We start from the raw sequence: 15,530 nt of genomic DNA, 5'->3' as shown, positions 1-15,530 counted from the left end.
TTTAATATAAGCAAGCCTGTGGTTAAGAAGAGTCAATAAGCTTTCGTCCGGCCAAAAAACTGCTGGCGTCATCAGAGTTAGAATAGCAGGAGATCGGGAAGTCAGCTCATATAGCCTCCTGCCTTTGCGCCCGGCTCCTTGAGCGCGTCATCGGCCCGTTGATTGTGTTAATCCGTATCGCGCAGAGTTGTTCCGCATCAGGCAAACTGTCTTTGACTCCACTGGTTGTTTTACGATCCTCAAGTACTCTTTTAGCAAGTGCTGGCCTACCAGACACTTAGGAGATGGGAAAACTACGGCCTGCTGAGAAGACATTTAACTCTTCTTTGGCAGGATTGGGGTGGTAGAATGATGGATGAGACAGGCACAATCTCTAAGGAAGAAGATGACAGCGTTTTACATAATTGGGACAATGGCTCTATAAATGGGACGACCACGACTCCCATGGACCGAGATGATGGACCAAATGGCCCTAAGCCAGGGACGGAAGCTCTGAGGCTATCTGGAAGGAAGGGGAGGGAGGGGGAAGACAGAGAGCAGGAATGCCGGAACAGCTGCTTGTTGCAGGACTGGAGCAGAGGTGGGGTGGGGGAGGATAATGGCCCTGGGAGGGAGGGAGGACTAGGCACAGGGACGGATTGACAGCCGCCCTCCAAGTGCTTGCACATGCTCTAAAAGAGGACTTGAGGATCGTAAAACAACCAGTGGAGTCAAAGACAGTTTGCCTGATGCGGAACAATTCTGTGCGATACAGATTAACACAATCAATGGGCCGATGACGCACTTAAGGAGCCGGGCGCAGAGGCAGGAGGCTATATGAGCTGCCTTCCCGATCTCCTGCTATTCTAACTCTGATGACGCCAGCAGTTTTTTGGCCGGACAAAAGTTTAGTGACTCTTCTTAACCACAAGCTTGTTTATATTAAACAGGCTGGTTTATTATATCCTGGTGTTCGTTTTTTCTTTTATTTGTTAGCATAATGCCCAGAATTCACATTTTTAGTATTTTAAAAGACATATATATATATATATACACACACATACATATAAATTACATTATATATAAAATGTACTGCAGTCTTTCACATGTTATGGGTTAAAAATGATTCACAATTCTAATAACCGATTTTAATACAATAATATACATTTAATATTATATCTATCTATCTATCTATCTATCTATCTATCTATCTATCTATCTATCTATCTATCTATCTATATGGATGGATGGATATGGATAGAGATACGGATATAGATATATACAGGGCTTTTTTTCTCATAAAACACCCAGAACGGAGTTCCGGCCCTTTTTTGGATGGAACCTTGTAGGGTAGGCAAAGTGGGTTGTATGACGTGTGTGAGTTCCGACACCTTTTTTTTTTTTTTTTTAAGAAAAAAAAGCACTGGATAGATAGATAGATAGATAGATAGATAGATAGATAGATAGATAGATAGATAGATAGATATAGATATAGATACAGTAATTTGTTAATAGCTTTTAAGTGAATTCTGAAAATTGTGGTACCACTGATTTCCATGAGACATAAACATTGATTCCAAACATGCTTATCTGGAATTAAATTCCCGAGCTCAACTGGACTTATTCTAAAGTTCTTTTTTTAAAAAAAACATTGAAAGCTTTATAGCATCTGAATGATTAACAAATGTCTTAATGACATAAATTCCTATGGACCTTTACTAGATTTATTTTATATTTTTTGAGAATGTCTCAACAAAAATTTGATTGTCATATTCATATCCATTATTTTAAGATACATTTTCCTTGAATGTTCTTTCAGAAAAGGTGAATTGGAAGAAAGTTGGGACTGAAAATCCATGTTCATAATTTCCCTTAATATCTGGGAAGACATATATTTCCCTAGTTTTTCTTTCAGGATCACGACCAAACATTTTATTGCCAGGTTATTTTCTGCTTTACAAAACCAGAACTTAAATAGGAGGCAATTATTTTTTTAAGGTCTGGTAAGAATGATTTATGGTTTTTAATATTTGAAGACAATATGTCACTAGCAAAAAGGAATGTCTGTAGATTGATCTAACACAGATTTGTGCATTTTATGGTCCTCCAGGACACATCTGGCCCTTTGGCTATCTCTGTCTGGCCTATGTGAGGTCAATTGGAAATTAGAAATCAAATATAAATAAAAATGCCATAGTGGGTGGGAGAAGGGGCCAAATCGGGTACAACTCTGTGCAGTCATCCCCCGTGTTCCTTCAGTTGGCTAGTGATCATGGGAGGGGAAGGAGAGAAAGCAATTTTCTGTGACTGCACTCACCCCTCACCTGGAGCAGCCTGAGGTGGCAGCGGTGGTCATTTGTGAGGGGACCTGGGCTCAGGTCACCGCCGCCTGGGGCAAAGTGTGGCCTTGCAGGCAAGTGGGTGGAATGCAGTCAGAAGCTATTGGGCTGGCCCTTCCAAATGGTCCCTTGGGAAAATTAATTGCCCCCCCCCCATCTAAGAGCATAGGTTCATCTTTCTTAGTGTTTAGTCACATATCTGTTTTGTCCACCTTCTGTATTCATTTGTAGTTATTTTAAAAAAAACATAGCTGCATGGAACTTTCACTTCACACATATTTGTATCTCTCTCTGTATGTTTATATATGTGTATATATAAGCAGTTCATGTTATATATACATTTGTGTATAATAATATCAAAGTATATACATTTGATATTAAACATATCTTCATATATGTTTACATACGAACATAAAATGTATATATGATTAAAATGCATTTTGAGTCAGAGTTAAAGCAGAAAACGTGTTTCACAAATCTCAAATAAAGCTGGGAGAACAAATGTGTTCCAATTGGCACTTCAGTTGAAAAGTGCAAATGAATGTAGTTTGTATTCAAATGTACCAGCATTTTTGGAAATGTTGTTTCCAACAACAACAACAGCAATCCTCAAACATATTGGCTTTACCAAAACTATAAAAACAAACCAAATATCCAATAGATGTATGCTATGAATTGATAAATATCCAACCATATAACAGTTTATTTTGAGGCACTGCTTTAGAAAAGGAGCATCTACTGTACATTATTAGTTATGCAAATGCCAAAAATTTATAGGCAAAATTAAATTTGACATGCTATTGGGTTTTCATTATTCATGAGTATAATTTATACAAACCATTACACCTAAAATATGATATATTTTTCAATAGATTATTAAAAATTAAGTATTTTAACACATTTATATCTTATTTGAATTCCATAAAACCTTGCAATATTACTTCATCTCTATTATTCTGTATGTAAACTAATAAATATTTGCATTATGAAATAAATAAAATACTTACTGTAAACTGTATTTGGCAGCCACCCATTATGTAATCTAAGAATGAATGCATCTTGTGAATCTGGAGGAAAGAAAGTAATAAATCTGGGTTTAAAATCATGTATTCTTTAATATTTCCCTTTTCTGTTATATGGAAAGGTATATCTTTGCAGCCATTAGTAATTTAGAGAACATTGAGAATAAACCAGCGGTTCTCAACCTGTGGGTGACGACCCCTTTGGGGGCCGAACGACCCTTTCATAGGGGTTGCCTAAGACCATCGGAAAACACATATTTCCGATGGCTTAGGAACTGAGACACCGCTCCGCATCCGTCTCCGCATGGCCTCCTCCGCCACTTGCAGAGAGAGAGAGAGAGAGAGAGAGGCACTTTCGCTTCCCTTCTCTCTCTCTCTCTCTCTCTCTCTCTCAGGTGGACTTACCTCCTGCAGGGCTCCTGATTGGCCCTGCACCCGGGTGCCCCACCCCCTGGGAGAAGTGTGGCCAGGGCCTCGTGGCCTTGGAGCCAACTGGGGAAGCCCTGGGATCCCTGCTGGGAGCAGCCCGCTGGAGGCTCCGCTAAGCAGGCCAGCCCTCCCACAAGCCACGGCCCAAGGGAGACCAGCCTCTGCTATCCCCAGCCAGCCCAACCATTGGCCCCACTGGCTGGGAAGGTGCACCGGAGTCCAGGCTACCAGGAAGGAAGAAGGAGATGCAGCAATGGTAGGAGAGGAGAGCCTCCTCCTGGGGCCTGGTGCTGGCGGTGACTTCCTTGCCCTCCTCTTCCTCCTCCTCTTCTTCCTCCTGCTGCCCCCAGGCAGCTCGGGCGAGCACTGGGACAAGAGGAGTGCCTGGGGGGGAGCAGCCAGGCTGGTGGAGGGGCTGGCAGGAGCTGCGTGACCCCAGCCCCCACCATGGCTCCATTGATGGGCGGAGGGCGAGGCTGAGCAGCGTGGAGTCCCGGCTGGGGCAGCTGCTTTCTCACCCTCCTCCGCTCCTTCTTCCTCCTGCTGTCCCCCAGGCAGCTCGGGTGGGCGCTGTCCCCACCCTGGCTCCATCAATGGGCGGAGGGTGAGGTTGGGCAGCGCAGAGTCCCGGCAGGGGCAGTGGCCAGGCCGGGGGCAGTGGGGATCCCCGACAATGCAGCTGTGCCACTGCCGCCGCCACCGAAACTGCTGCCTCCCATCCTGCTCCCTCTCCCCACCCTTTCGGCTGAGGACGTGGTGGAGGCCGGCTGGGGGTGGTGGGAACCCCCAACAATGCTGCCGTGAGACAGAGAGAGAAAGAGAGAAAGAGAGAGAAATAGAGAAAAAGAGAGAATAAAGAGAGAAAGAGAAAGAGAGAGGAAAGAGAAAGAGGGAGGAAACAGAAAGAGAGAGAGAAAAAGAGAGAGGAAAGAGAAAGAGAGGAAAGAGAGAGAGAGGAAATAGACAAAGAGAGAGAGAGAGAAAAAGAGAGGAAAGAGAGAAAGAGAGAGAGAGAAAGAGAAAGAGAAAGAGAAAAAGAGAGGAAAGAGAGAAAGAGAGAGGAAAGAGGGAGAGAGAGAAGAGAAAGAGAGGAAAGAGAGAAAGAGAAGAGAGAGAGAGGAAAAAGAAAGAGAAAGAGAGGAAAGAGAAAAGAGAGAGGAAAGAGAAAGAGGAAAGAGAGAGAAAGAGAGAGAAAGAGGAAAAGAGAGAGGAAAGAGAAAGAGTAAGGAAAGAGAGAGAGAAAGAGAAAGAGGAAAGAGAGAGAGGAAAGAGAGAGAGAAAGAGAGAAAGAGGGAGAGGAATGGTGCTTCTCCAACCAGGCTGGGCGGAGCCGGCGGAGTGGCCTTCCTGCCCCCCCTCCCCGGCCATCTGGATGGGGGGTTGGGGGTTACCACAACATGGGGAACTGTATTAAAGGGTCACAGCATTAGGAAGGTTGAGAACCACTGGAATAAGTGATACAGGGAATAAAATCCCTCCTGGCAAAAATAAATATTCCTCCCTATCTTTACATAAAGCAGAAAAAAAATCATAGCATAAAATTGTTTTGAAAGAGAGTTGGAGATTATATAATCATATGGAGTTCCAAGCTGAGATGTCTTTTTTAAATGGGAATGGATTTGGGATTTCCAGAAATGGATGACATTCTTATGGTTCAATGCCACACTTAGGGTTGCTACAGCATCCCAAAACCAATGCACCATTGACAGTAAAACTCAGGATAAATCTGTCCATCATGTAAAGTGTTGGAGGAATGAAAAAAGAAACATTCTGTTGCTATTGTTGCTGCTTGCTTAACTCCTGCTTGCTTATCTTGTGCTTGCTTATTTTTCAGAGCAGTTAGGGGACAGCAATGTGCCTTGGAAAAAAAAGTTCCACTTATTTCTTTGCAAATGCAGGAAGAGAGCAAAATAGTTTTAACATCACCTGTGGGAATCCCACAATATGATTCTTCAAAGTCAATTTGATCATAACCCTTCCAAGCCAAGCACTATTATAAGGAGCTATTTCTATCTATTTCTCCTCGTGGAGTAGGCCATCCTTTCCTAAGGTGATACATGTGAACTGCACTACGAAAAATCCCCAAACTTCTGTCTCTCTTGATATCATTCCACAGTGAATTATACATCACCAAAATAATAAAATTTTGTGTGCTTCTATGTGGAGAGCTTCTAGAACTATTAATTACAAAATGCTATACAACTATTTTTCTCTTTACTGCTTAATTTTTTAAAATTTCATTTTGGTCCAATGAAAAAAATACATAAGTGTATAGGAAAACATACATGAATAATAACATCTTGCCAAATTCTAAGAATATAAATGGTGAGATAAAAAGATGAAGATTTCCTTTGGTAAATCTTGACACATGGTGATTAGATAGACATATTTTTGTAATTATCCCTGAAACAATACAGAAATGAATTGCTTCTGCTTTCTTCCAAGTTGTTTTTCCTTAAAAAAAATATTCTCCCTATAACCCTGAGAGTTTATGGTGTCTCCCATACATGTATTAACCAGATCTGACAATGTCTCAATTAATGTCTCAATTATAATAAGTTTCTCTAACTCCTCCATCTGGATGCCCAGTGGTTACATTTCCAGTAATTTCAGACTAAGTAGCTACCATCATTTGGATCAAGAAAACATTAAACTTCTTTTTCATTTAAAACCAATGCATTTAAAGTATGGATGGTTCTGAAATAACTTCAGTGCATCATGATGCTTGATTTATTAAATCCCATTTTCTTTTCTATTAGATTATCCATTTAATTCCTGTATTGTGAGCACAACAAAGTTCAGTGATTGTACTATATCCTTGGCTTACATTAGCTAGGTTCAGAAGCTAAGCAAGGTTGCTTTAGTTAGTATTTGGATAGGAAACTACCAAGAATAGCTGATCTTATCTAAAACTCAAAACATGTCCCAGAATATGACAAACACAAAGACAATTCTTTTGATATGCCCAGAGATAACCAGAATTTAAACTTAACTTTAACAATATTATTTTAGTATAATTAAGCAAATGTATTCCTTTGAATATACATGGCTAACAGATTGAATGTATGAGGGTCAATGCCCATTTTAGATCTGCAGCTGTCAACCCAATGAAAATGTTGATCTACCTTGATGTAGCAACATCTGCTATCTTACCTTTGGGAATCCCACAATATGCATTTTTATGACATGTTCTATTTTTAACACATATAAAAATCTATGAAATGTGGACAGCAATCCAATTCCCTCTCCTCTGTTTAATTTTGTTAGGGATGTTGAAAACAATACTTTCACATTCATTATTAAAACACTGCTTAAATAAAAGCACCTTGCACAGATTGAGAATGACGATGCCAGAGTTCTTGTAATTCTTCTTCTTTACTTTATACTTGGGGTTTATACACTCCCATTGAACCTGTGAAAACACAAGTCAAAGCATGAAAGTCATGTCTTCATTTATCATTTACTCAGATTACATAATGTACAATTGAATCTATACATAACATCATAAAAAACAACCACAGGCTATTAGAACAAATGCGTAAATATAATTTCAGCTACTTGAGAATGTTGCTAACTTTGATTTGGCATGCTCTTATTGCAAAGCTGTTCCAGTATGGGCATATGCCATTCCATCATTCCATCACCATTTCAAAATGCAGGACATGACAGAGATGATCAGAAGCCATATTGATTGCTGATCTGCAAATGAATTTTTTTCTATATAGAAAATTCATTAGTTTTCATAAGATTCCCTTGACATTTTACATTTCGAGTCTACACACTTCCAGGTGAATGCTCAGATCAAGTTAATATTAATCACAGTTCTGGGACCAGCAGCCAAAGACTGTATCAGAATCCTATGATTTATATCAAAACTAACTAATTCAAAGACTTGTCCCTAGAAGATGGCAAGTGAAGATAGCAACAAAGATGATTAGGGGACTGGAGGCTAAAACATATAAGGTTACTGGAATTGGGTATGTCTAGTTTAATGAAGAGAAGGACTAGGGAGTGACATGATAGCAGTGTTCCAATATGCCACAAAGAAGAGGGAATCAAGCTATTCTCCAAAGCATCTAAAGGCAGGACAAGAAGCAATGGAGAAACTAATCAAGGAGAGAAGCAACCTAGAAGTAAGGATAAATTTTCTGACAGAACAATTAATCAGTGGAACAACTTGCCTCCAGAAGTTGTGAATGCTCCAACACTGGAAGTTTTTAAGAAGAGTCTGGACAACCATGTGTCTGAAATGGTATAGGGTTTCCTGCCTAAGCAGGGAGCTGGGCTAGAAGACTTCCAAAGTTCCTTCCAATTCTGTTATTCTATTCTATTCTATTCCATTGTGAAATCTATAAGAAGTGTATGTATATCATGCCAATTCCACCACATCTCTCATAACAACTAGTATTCATAAGTTCACTTCTTCTTAATTATTGTATCTATTGATACAACTTTTGGAAGAATATTCCAATAGTAAATTTTGTAGTCTGTAAAGAAGTGCTTTCTTTTGTCCATAAAAAACAAGACTGAAAATAATTAAATATTTTGTAACAACCATACCCAATTTGGCCACTGTCCCAATCTGTATACTTCAGCTCCCTAAATTTTCCCTACAATTCCCTAAATGGCAATTGTAACTAGATAGTCCTCCATATACTGCTGCTTTATATGGCCAGATTTCCCCTAGTGTTATCTAACTATTACCTGAGCCAATGAGTTGCCATATTACCTTGTTATATCCTTTAGTGATATCCAGTCCAGTGGCTTCTTCTCAAATTATTACAGGGTAATAAACTAAGCACTGAGTCCCACATCCTAGATTCTTCTTAATAAACAGTCTAATCCTAGTCCTTAAGGAAATTAAGTGCTATTCCCTAATGCGGCCTTCCTCTTCCTTAATTGTATGCTTTCTGTATATATGTTATCAGCACTGCCATTGTCTGGGCTGAATTGAGATCATGGAAACTGAGGTTCATCACATGTGGGGGACATAATATTGGGGAAAGTTGGTCTAGTACAAACAAGTAAATGTTGAGACTAATAGTTTAAAGTCCTAATGTGTTAATATAAATTTTATGCATATGGATGAACAGCTAAGAAATTAATTTAAACTGAAATAAAATCACTGTTGGATATATTTCCAAATAAACAAAATATTTTATGGCTACTTAATATATTAGGCACTGATACTGATTTATTCTCCTTTCCAGCCAAGTCAGAAATTTAATTTTTATTTTTGTATTATTTTAATTTGTATCCAATAATATAAATATATTTTTCTGCCTATTTTTCCTATGCATGTTAATTTGAAGTTATTCTGGTTCAGTCCATTAGTGGACTCATCTGCTTCTACAAGCATTTAATCTCTGTGAAAACATTTAATGGATTTGAACATATTTTTTGAAGGGTAAATAATCAGCCATGCTAGGAGAGGCCACTTAGTTCTACAGTCACAGATTGCTTGAAATGACAATTTACACTTACAACACACTCTGATATTTAGCAATTCACTCAGTTCAATGGAATTTATTTCCAAGTTAGTGGGCAAAATCTGTGCAACTTATTTGGGAATAAGTTCCACTGAACTTAATGGTATTTTGAACAGAAGTATGCAAGACAGCATAGGAAGGAGGACACGTTAATCTACTGTGACCAAAGAAGTCTGGTAGCACCTTTTTGATAAACACAATATATTAAAAGATATACAATTTTGTGAGCATTCTGAAAACCAGAAGTTAGCAATTGTTTAGCAACCCCAAAAGACTTAACATTGCTTACATATGTACATTGGCTGAGATCTGTCTTTTGTAATTGTTTTTGTTTTTTTGTTTTTTTCCCATTTCATTTTTTTATTTTCCAAGGCTGTTTTAGAGCTTTGGTATGTTTCTGCATCAAAATCGGAACTCAATCTTTGGATTATAATACAACAAAAAATATAAGACTCTAAGAAGAACACTTCCTAAATCTTTCTATAATATGGTGGATGAATTAAATATACTTGATGTTTGGAGAGAGAAATATCTGGAAAAGAAACAATATACATTCTATTCTAACAGACACCTGTCCTGGTCGAGAATTGATATGACATGGATGTCAACAGATTTATTTACAAATATACAAATTATAGCCATAGAAACAAGCACATGGGCGGATCACAACCCAGTTACAATCATATGGAAAGGACAAAAAAAAAGAGAACAAGATGGACATTAAACCAAACTATATTGAATGAAAAGGATTTTCAGCAATATATGAAAAAAGAAGTACTTTTCTTTTTTAAGGAAAACAAAAAAGAAGATACTTCACTTCAAAATGTTTGCGAAAGCATACATGAGAGGACTTGCTATCACTTATTTGGGGGAAAGAACAAAAAGAAAAGACAAAATAAGGGAAAACTGGAGGAAGAATATAAGACACTTGAGAAAGAATTACAGAAAGATACACAAAACAAAAAGATTAAAAATTTAATGGAACTGAACAAACATAAAATGAACTTACTAGAAAATGAAGAAGTGGCAATGAAAATAAAGGCAGCTAAGCAAACCTTTTTTGAGCATGCAAACAAACCAGGGAGATGGTTGACATATAAAATTAAAAAGGAGAAAGAGAAGAGATGGAGTAAACAATTGGAAGATGCTGAGGGGATTTTACAACATTGAAATGAAGAAAAGAAAAAAATAATCTGGGAATATTATGAGAACCTATACAAGAAACAAACAGTTTCAGATGATAGGATAAAACATTTTTTGGAAGAAACAGAGATACCTAAAATGCCGGAGAAATTTAAAAAGCTACTAGAAGGGGAAATAACAATGATGGAATTAATAGAAGCAATCAACAGAAAAAAAAATGGTAAAACACCAGGACCGGATGGACTACTAGCAGAGCTATATAAGACATTTCAGGAAGTACTAGGTAATGTAATGTTGGAACTTTATAATGAACTTCTTTCTGAAGCTAAGATACCAGATTCGTGGTCTGAAGCTCTTATTACTCTCATACCAAAGGAAGAAACGGAAACACAGAAAATAAAGAACTACAGGCCGATTTCCCTACTGAAAGTGGACTATAAAATATTTGCATCAATAATGGCGGAAAGACTTAAAAAGTTTTTAAATGAATTTATACAATTGGCTTCTTACCCAAAAGACAGATTAGAGACAATATGCGAATTATATTGAACACACTAGAATATTATGAAACACATCCCGAGAAGCAGATGGCATTGGTGTTCCTGACGCTCAGAAGGCATTCGACAATGTGAACTGGCAATTCATGATAAGCCAATTATAGACTATGGATTGTGGGGAGAAATTTATAAACGTAATCAGAACAATTTATAATAAGCAATCAGCCAAAGTAATGATAAATGGAGATATGACTTAGAAGATCAACATTATGAAGGGAACAAGACAGGGCTGTCCCCTATCTCCAGTGTTGTTTGTTCTGACATTAGAAGTATTAAATAGACGTATAAGACAGAATAATGACATAAAAGGGATGAAAATTAAGAGGGAAGAATATAAGCTACAAGCATTCGCAGACGATTTAGTATTTATTTTGGAGGAACCATTAGAGACAGGACCTGTATTAATAGAACAAACAGAAAAATATGGTGAGGTAGCTGGGTTGAAAATTAATAAAGATAAAACCAAAATGTTAGTGAAAAATATTACTGGAAAACAAAAAAGAGAACTGGTGGGAAAATTAGATATACAGATTGTAAAGAAGGTAAAATATTTAGGGATCCACCTGACAGCAAGATGCACAACAATTAAAGAGGATAATTATCATAAATTGAAAAGACAAATTGAAGTAGATTTGGATAAATGGAAAAATGTACAACTATCATTAATGGGAAGGATTGCAATAATCAAAATGAATATATTACCACAATTATTGTTTTTGTTTTCAACAATACCAATAAGATTAGAAAAGAAATATTTTGAAGGGCTTAATAAAATAATCTTGAAATATATTTGGCAGGGAAAAAAGGCAAGAATTAATCTAAAAATGTTACAAGATACAAGATTGAGACGTGGGTTTGGTCTACCTAATTGGGAATTGTATTATCAGGCTGCAGCATTATCATGGATGAGAGAATGGATCTTACTGAGGAATATAAGATTATTGACATTAGAGGGACATGATTTACAGTTGGGATGGCATGCTTTCATATGGTATGGAAAAAACATAATACATAACTATTTCCAGAGACACTATATAAGGAATTCTTTATTTGTGGTCTGGGAGAAAGTAAAGAGAAATCATTATTTGAAGATTCCAAATTGGCTCTCAACTATGGAGGCGCTAATACACCCCAATATGTTTAACATGGGAAACATTGTAAGATATAAAGACTTATTAACAGATATGGGGGAGTTGAAAACCAAACAACAATTAGAGGAACAAGGAATAAAGATGGATTGGTACATGAGAACGCAAATACAATCTAGATATGAAAAAGATGTTAAAATAGATGGTGTTAATTTGGGGACAACAGAGTTAGATGAAATACTCACAGGAATGGAAGAAAAATGGATTAAAAAAATGTACAGTTATCTACTACATATGGAGTTAGAGAAGGAACAAGTGAAAGAGACAATGATAAAATGGACAAGGAATTTTGGATACACAATTGAATTAGATAGATGGCAGCAACTATGGGAAAGAAACTATAAATTGACAATGGCGACTATGTATAAAGAAAATATGTACAAAATGTTTTACAGATGGCACATGTCTCCTGAAAGATTAGCTAAAATGTTTAAGGACAGGTCTATGAAATGTTGGAAATGTCATCAGATACCAGGTTCCTTCTACCATATATGGTGGATGTGTGTAGAAGCTAAAACTTATTGGAATATAATTAGAACATGGATAGAAAAGATGATACAACAACGTATAGAACTAAGACCAGAAATATTCCTGTTGGGTATTCTACCAGAAAATACAATAAAGAAAAAATATATTTAATTATTCATGTAATTACGGCAGCCAGGATTGTGTTTGCACAAAATTGGAAAGCACTGAAAGCCCCCCCCCCCAGAGGGAGAGGTGATTGGGAAAATACTGGAATGTGCAGAAATGAATAGACTAACAATGACAATTAAAGATAAGACAGAGTCAGACTACTATGAAATCTGGGGAACTTTTTATGATAGGCTGAAAAGAGAATATGGTTAAAAGATAGTTAACATCAATTTAGATGGAAGAAGAAGGAGCAGATAAGGAGGGAGACCCAGGCGACACAGTATTGAATAACTGGAGGTTGTATAAATGTTTATAGAAGTATATACCGAGAAGGTTAGATAAATAGAAGTATTAATCTTATTGTATATAATACAGATAGGGAAATTTGGAGAGAGGAGTTGCTCGGACATTACCCCTGAATTGTATCTGAAGAGGGATGAGAGGGAAGAAAGGAGAGGAGAGAGAAAAGAGTAAAGGAGGGGAGAAGGAAGTAGGAAGGTTGGAGGAGAAGAGGAGAAGTGGGGAGAAAGGGGAGGAGAGTGGTGAAGGAGAGGAGAGAAAGAAGAGGGAAGTAGGGAAGAGAAGAAAGGGAGAAAGAAGATAGAGAAGAAGCAGTGTGGATACGGTGAAAGGGGAAATGGGCAAGCAACACCAAAAGTCATATGTATGTATTTATTTCATTTTATTAAAGTATCTTATATATGAATGTAAAAAGAATGTATGTTAACATCTGATAAATATTACGGTATATGTATGGGGGAGAGTTTGGAAAAATAAAAAATTATTTAAAAAAAAATCAGAACTCAATCTTCTGAATATTGGAAACATAGATACAAAAGATCAAAGCTGGTTGTAACAACCAGTCAAACTTGGGGAATTAAAAAAAAGCTAAGTAGAGTCAGATCTGCTTAATAACTGAAAGACGACCACAAGGAAACTCTAGGGGCATAAGCTAGAATCAGAAGTTTTTTTTAAAAAAATTGGAAGAATGCAATCAATGATATACCATTTATATGTTGTTGCCAAGAAAATTGCATAATCTTGTCCATGTAGTCCCCAAGAAAGAAGCTTGATTTGATGAAGACTTTTGTTTGAGAGCTAGGAAAGTCTCCAGGAATTCCCAAAAAAGGGGTTTTGACAACACCACACTGAGACTGGAGGTTCCCTTTTACTATCAAAATAGTAAAAGTTGAATCATGGATATAACTAGTGTAAATGTTCTGTAATTAATTTTTTCTTGTGGCATTAACTCTTTTTCTAATGATTACTAATTATAATTTGACAGGCGTTCCCGTACAGTTGTTTCAGTGCAGAGTTTTCAGCATGAATAGATGAGCTGTTCATGAGACTATGCTAACCCTTCCTCTCCAATGTAGAAAATGTGTAATCCCACAGTACCCATGGTATGATTTTGGACTCTGACAAAAATGAGTTTATATACACCCTGCTTATATAGACATACATCAGAGCTTGGGAGAGCTGGGATTTTTATTATAGCCAGTGCTTTTTTTCTAAAAAAAAATGTGCAGGAACTCACACACGTCATACAACCCGCCTAGCCTACCCTACAAGGTTCCATCCAAAAAAGGTGCCGGAACTCCATTCTGTGTGTTCTATGAGAAAAAAAAGCCCTGATTATAGCTAATATCCAAAGAAAAAGTTAACAGATTAACCACCTCTGTTTTTGTAGTCTGGCTAAAATGGACCTGATCAATCCAGAAAGATAACAAGAGGGTTTTTTCTAAAGTAGAAAGCCCAGAGAGTTGAGCGTTTCTTCTTAGATCTCATGCTGAGATTTTTTTCCCAGTTAAAGAAACACACAAAAAGAAAAACACATATTACTGAGAATTTTTTAATATTTTCTTGCCTTTTTGATTTCTGGAGTACTTGCTCAAGTTCACACTCCACCCACCCACCCTGCACTCCAAATGTTCTAAAAACAAAACAATATTCTGCACGATTTAATTGAAAACAACATAGATAAAGATGTGTTAAATTTAACATTCAAATGTTCCTTTCAGCTTCCTGCACCTATTTTCCTCCATTGGAAATACTGAAGTCTCATTTGGAGCTGTCCAAAATTGACAAAATGTTTTAGTATTCAAAATCAAAGGCAACCACATTTTTCATAATTTAAGTGTTAGATTTCTAAAAAAAAATAATCTGAAATTCAAAATTTAAGTTTAAATCCAGTGGATTTGAATGCTCAACACTTTTAGTTCTCTTATTTTTTGTAAGTACAATAAAAATTAATTTTCTATGAACCAGAAAACTAGAATTGTTAGTATTTCATCCAAGAAAGAAAATGACAATTAGCAGTATAGGTTTAAGAAACTGGCATGGTCTTAAACTGATAATCATAATAACATAAATTGTGTTTGTCTATGATAAATAATTTATTATCATTGACAGTCAAAACATTAAGCATATTGATTGATTGACTGATTGATATAAATCAATAGGTATTATTATGATCAATTATCACTGTTGGATTTTTTTTGAAGATTATTTTGAAGACAATTTATGTGTGGGATCCTTTCTGAGCTTGTTAGTTTTCTTGCAGACATTTCATTACCAAACTAGGTAACAGTATCTATGCTACCCTTTATTTTTTAAATACTTGTTAAGGTCATATCAAGAGTTATTTTAGATTTATGTTGCATGTTGCATATCTATGGAAGTATTGGCTTCAGACACATACTTATTTAAAATCTGTGGGTTCAGAGGGAAACTACAATGATAAAAGAAGCTTTTTATTTAAGATTAACTCCTGCTGACCTCATCAGAG

General features: G+C 36.9%; 1 protein-coding gene across 6 annotated transcripts in view; it reads right to left on the bottom strand.

The window, feature by feature from the left end:
* CPNE4 (copine 4) overlaps nt 1-15,530 on the bottom strand; it is a 241,192-nt gene that overhangs the window by 22,799 nt on the left and 202,863 nt on the right. For all 6 annotated transcript variants that reach the window (XM_039336215.1, XM_039336212.1, XM_039336214.1 and 3 more), the window contains 2 exons: nt 7,095-7,181; nt 3,326-3,385 (listed from right to left, as the gene is read on the bottom strand). In XM_039336215.1, the coding sequence (XP_039192149.1) occupies nt 3,326-3,385; nt 7,095-7,181 (147 nt within the window). The remainder of the gene's footprint in view (nt 1-3,325; nt 3,386-7,094; nt 7,182-15,530) is intronic.

The sequence above is a fragment of the Crotalus tigris genome, unplaced genomic scaffold (genome assembly GCF_016545835.1).
Source record: "Crotalus tigris isolate CLP2741 ecotype Arizona unplaced genomic scaffold, ASM1654583v1 scf7180000017666.27876245, whole genome shotgun sequence".
Classification (NCBI taxonomy): Eukaryota; Metazoa; Chordata; class Lepidosauria; order Squamata; family Viperidae; genus Crotalus; species Crotalus tigris.
The sequence above is the reverse complement of the archived record's forward strand: the minus strand, read 5'-3'. Positions and strand labels throughout refer to the sequence as shown.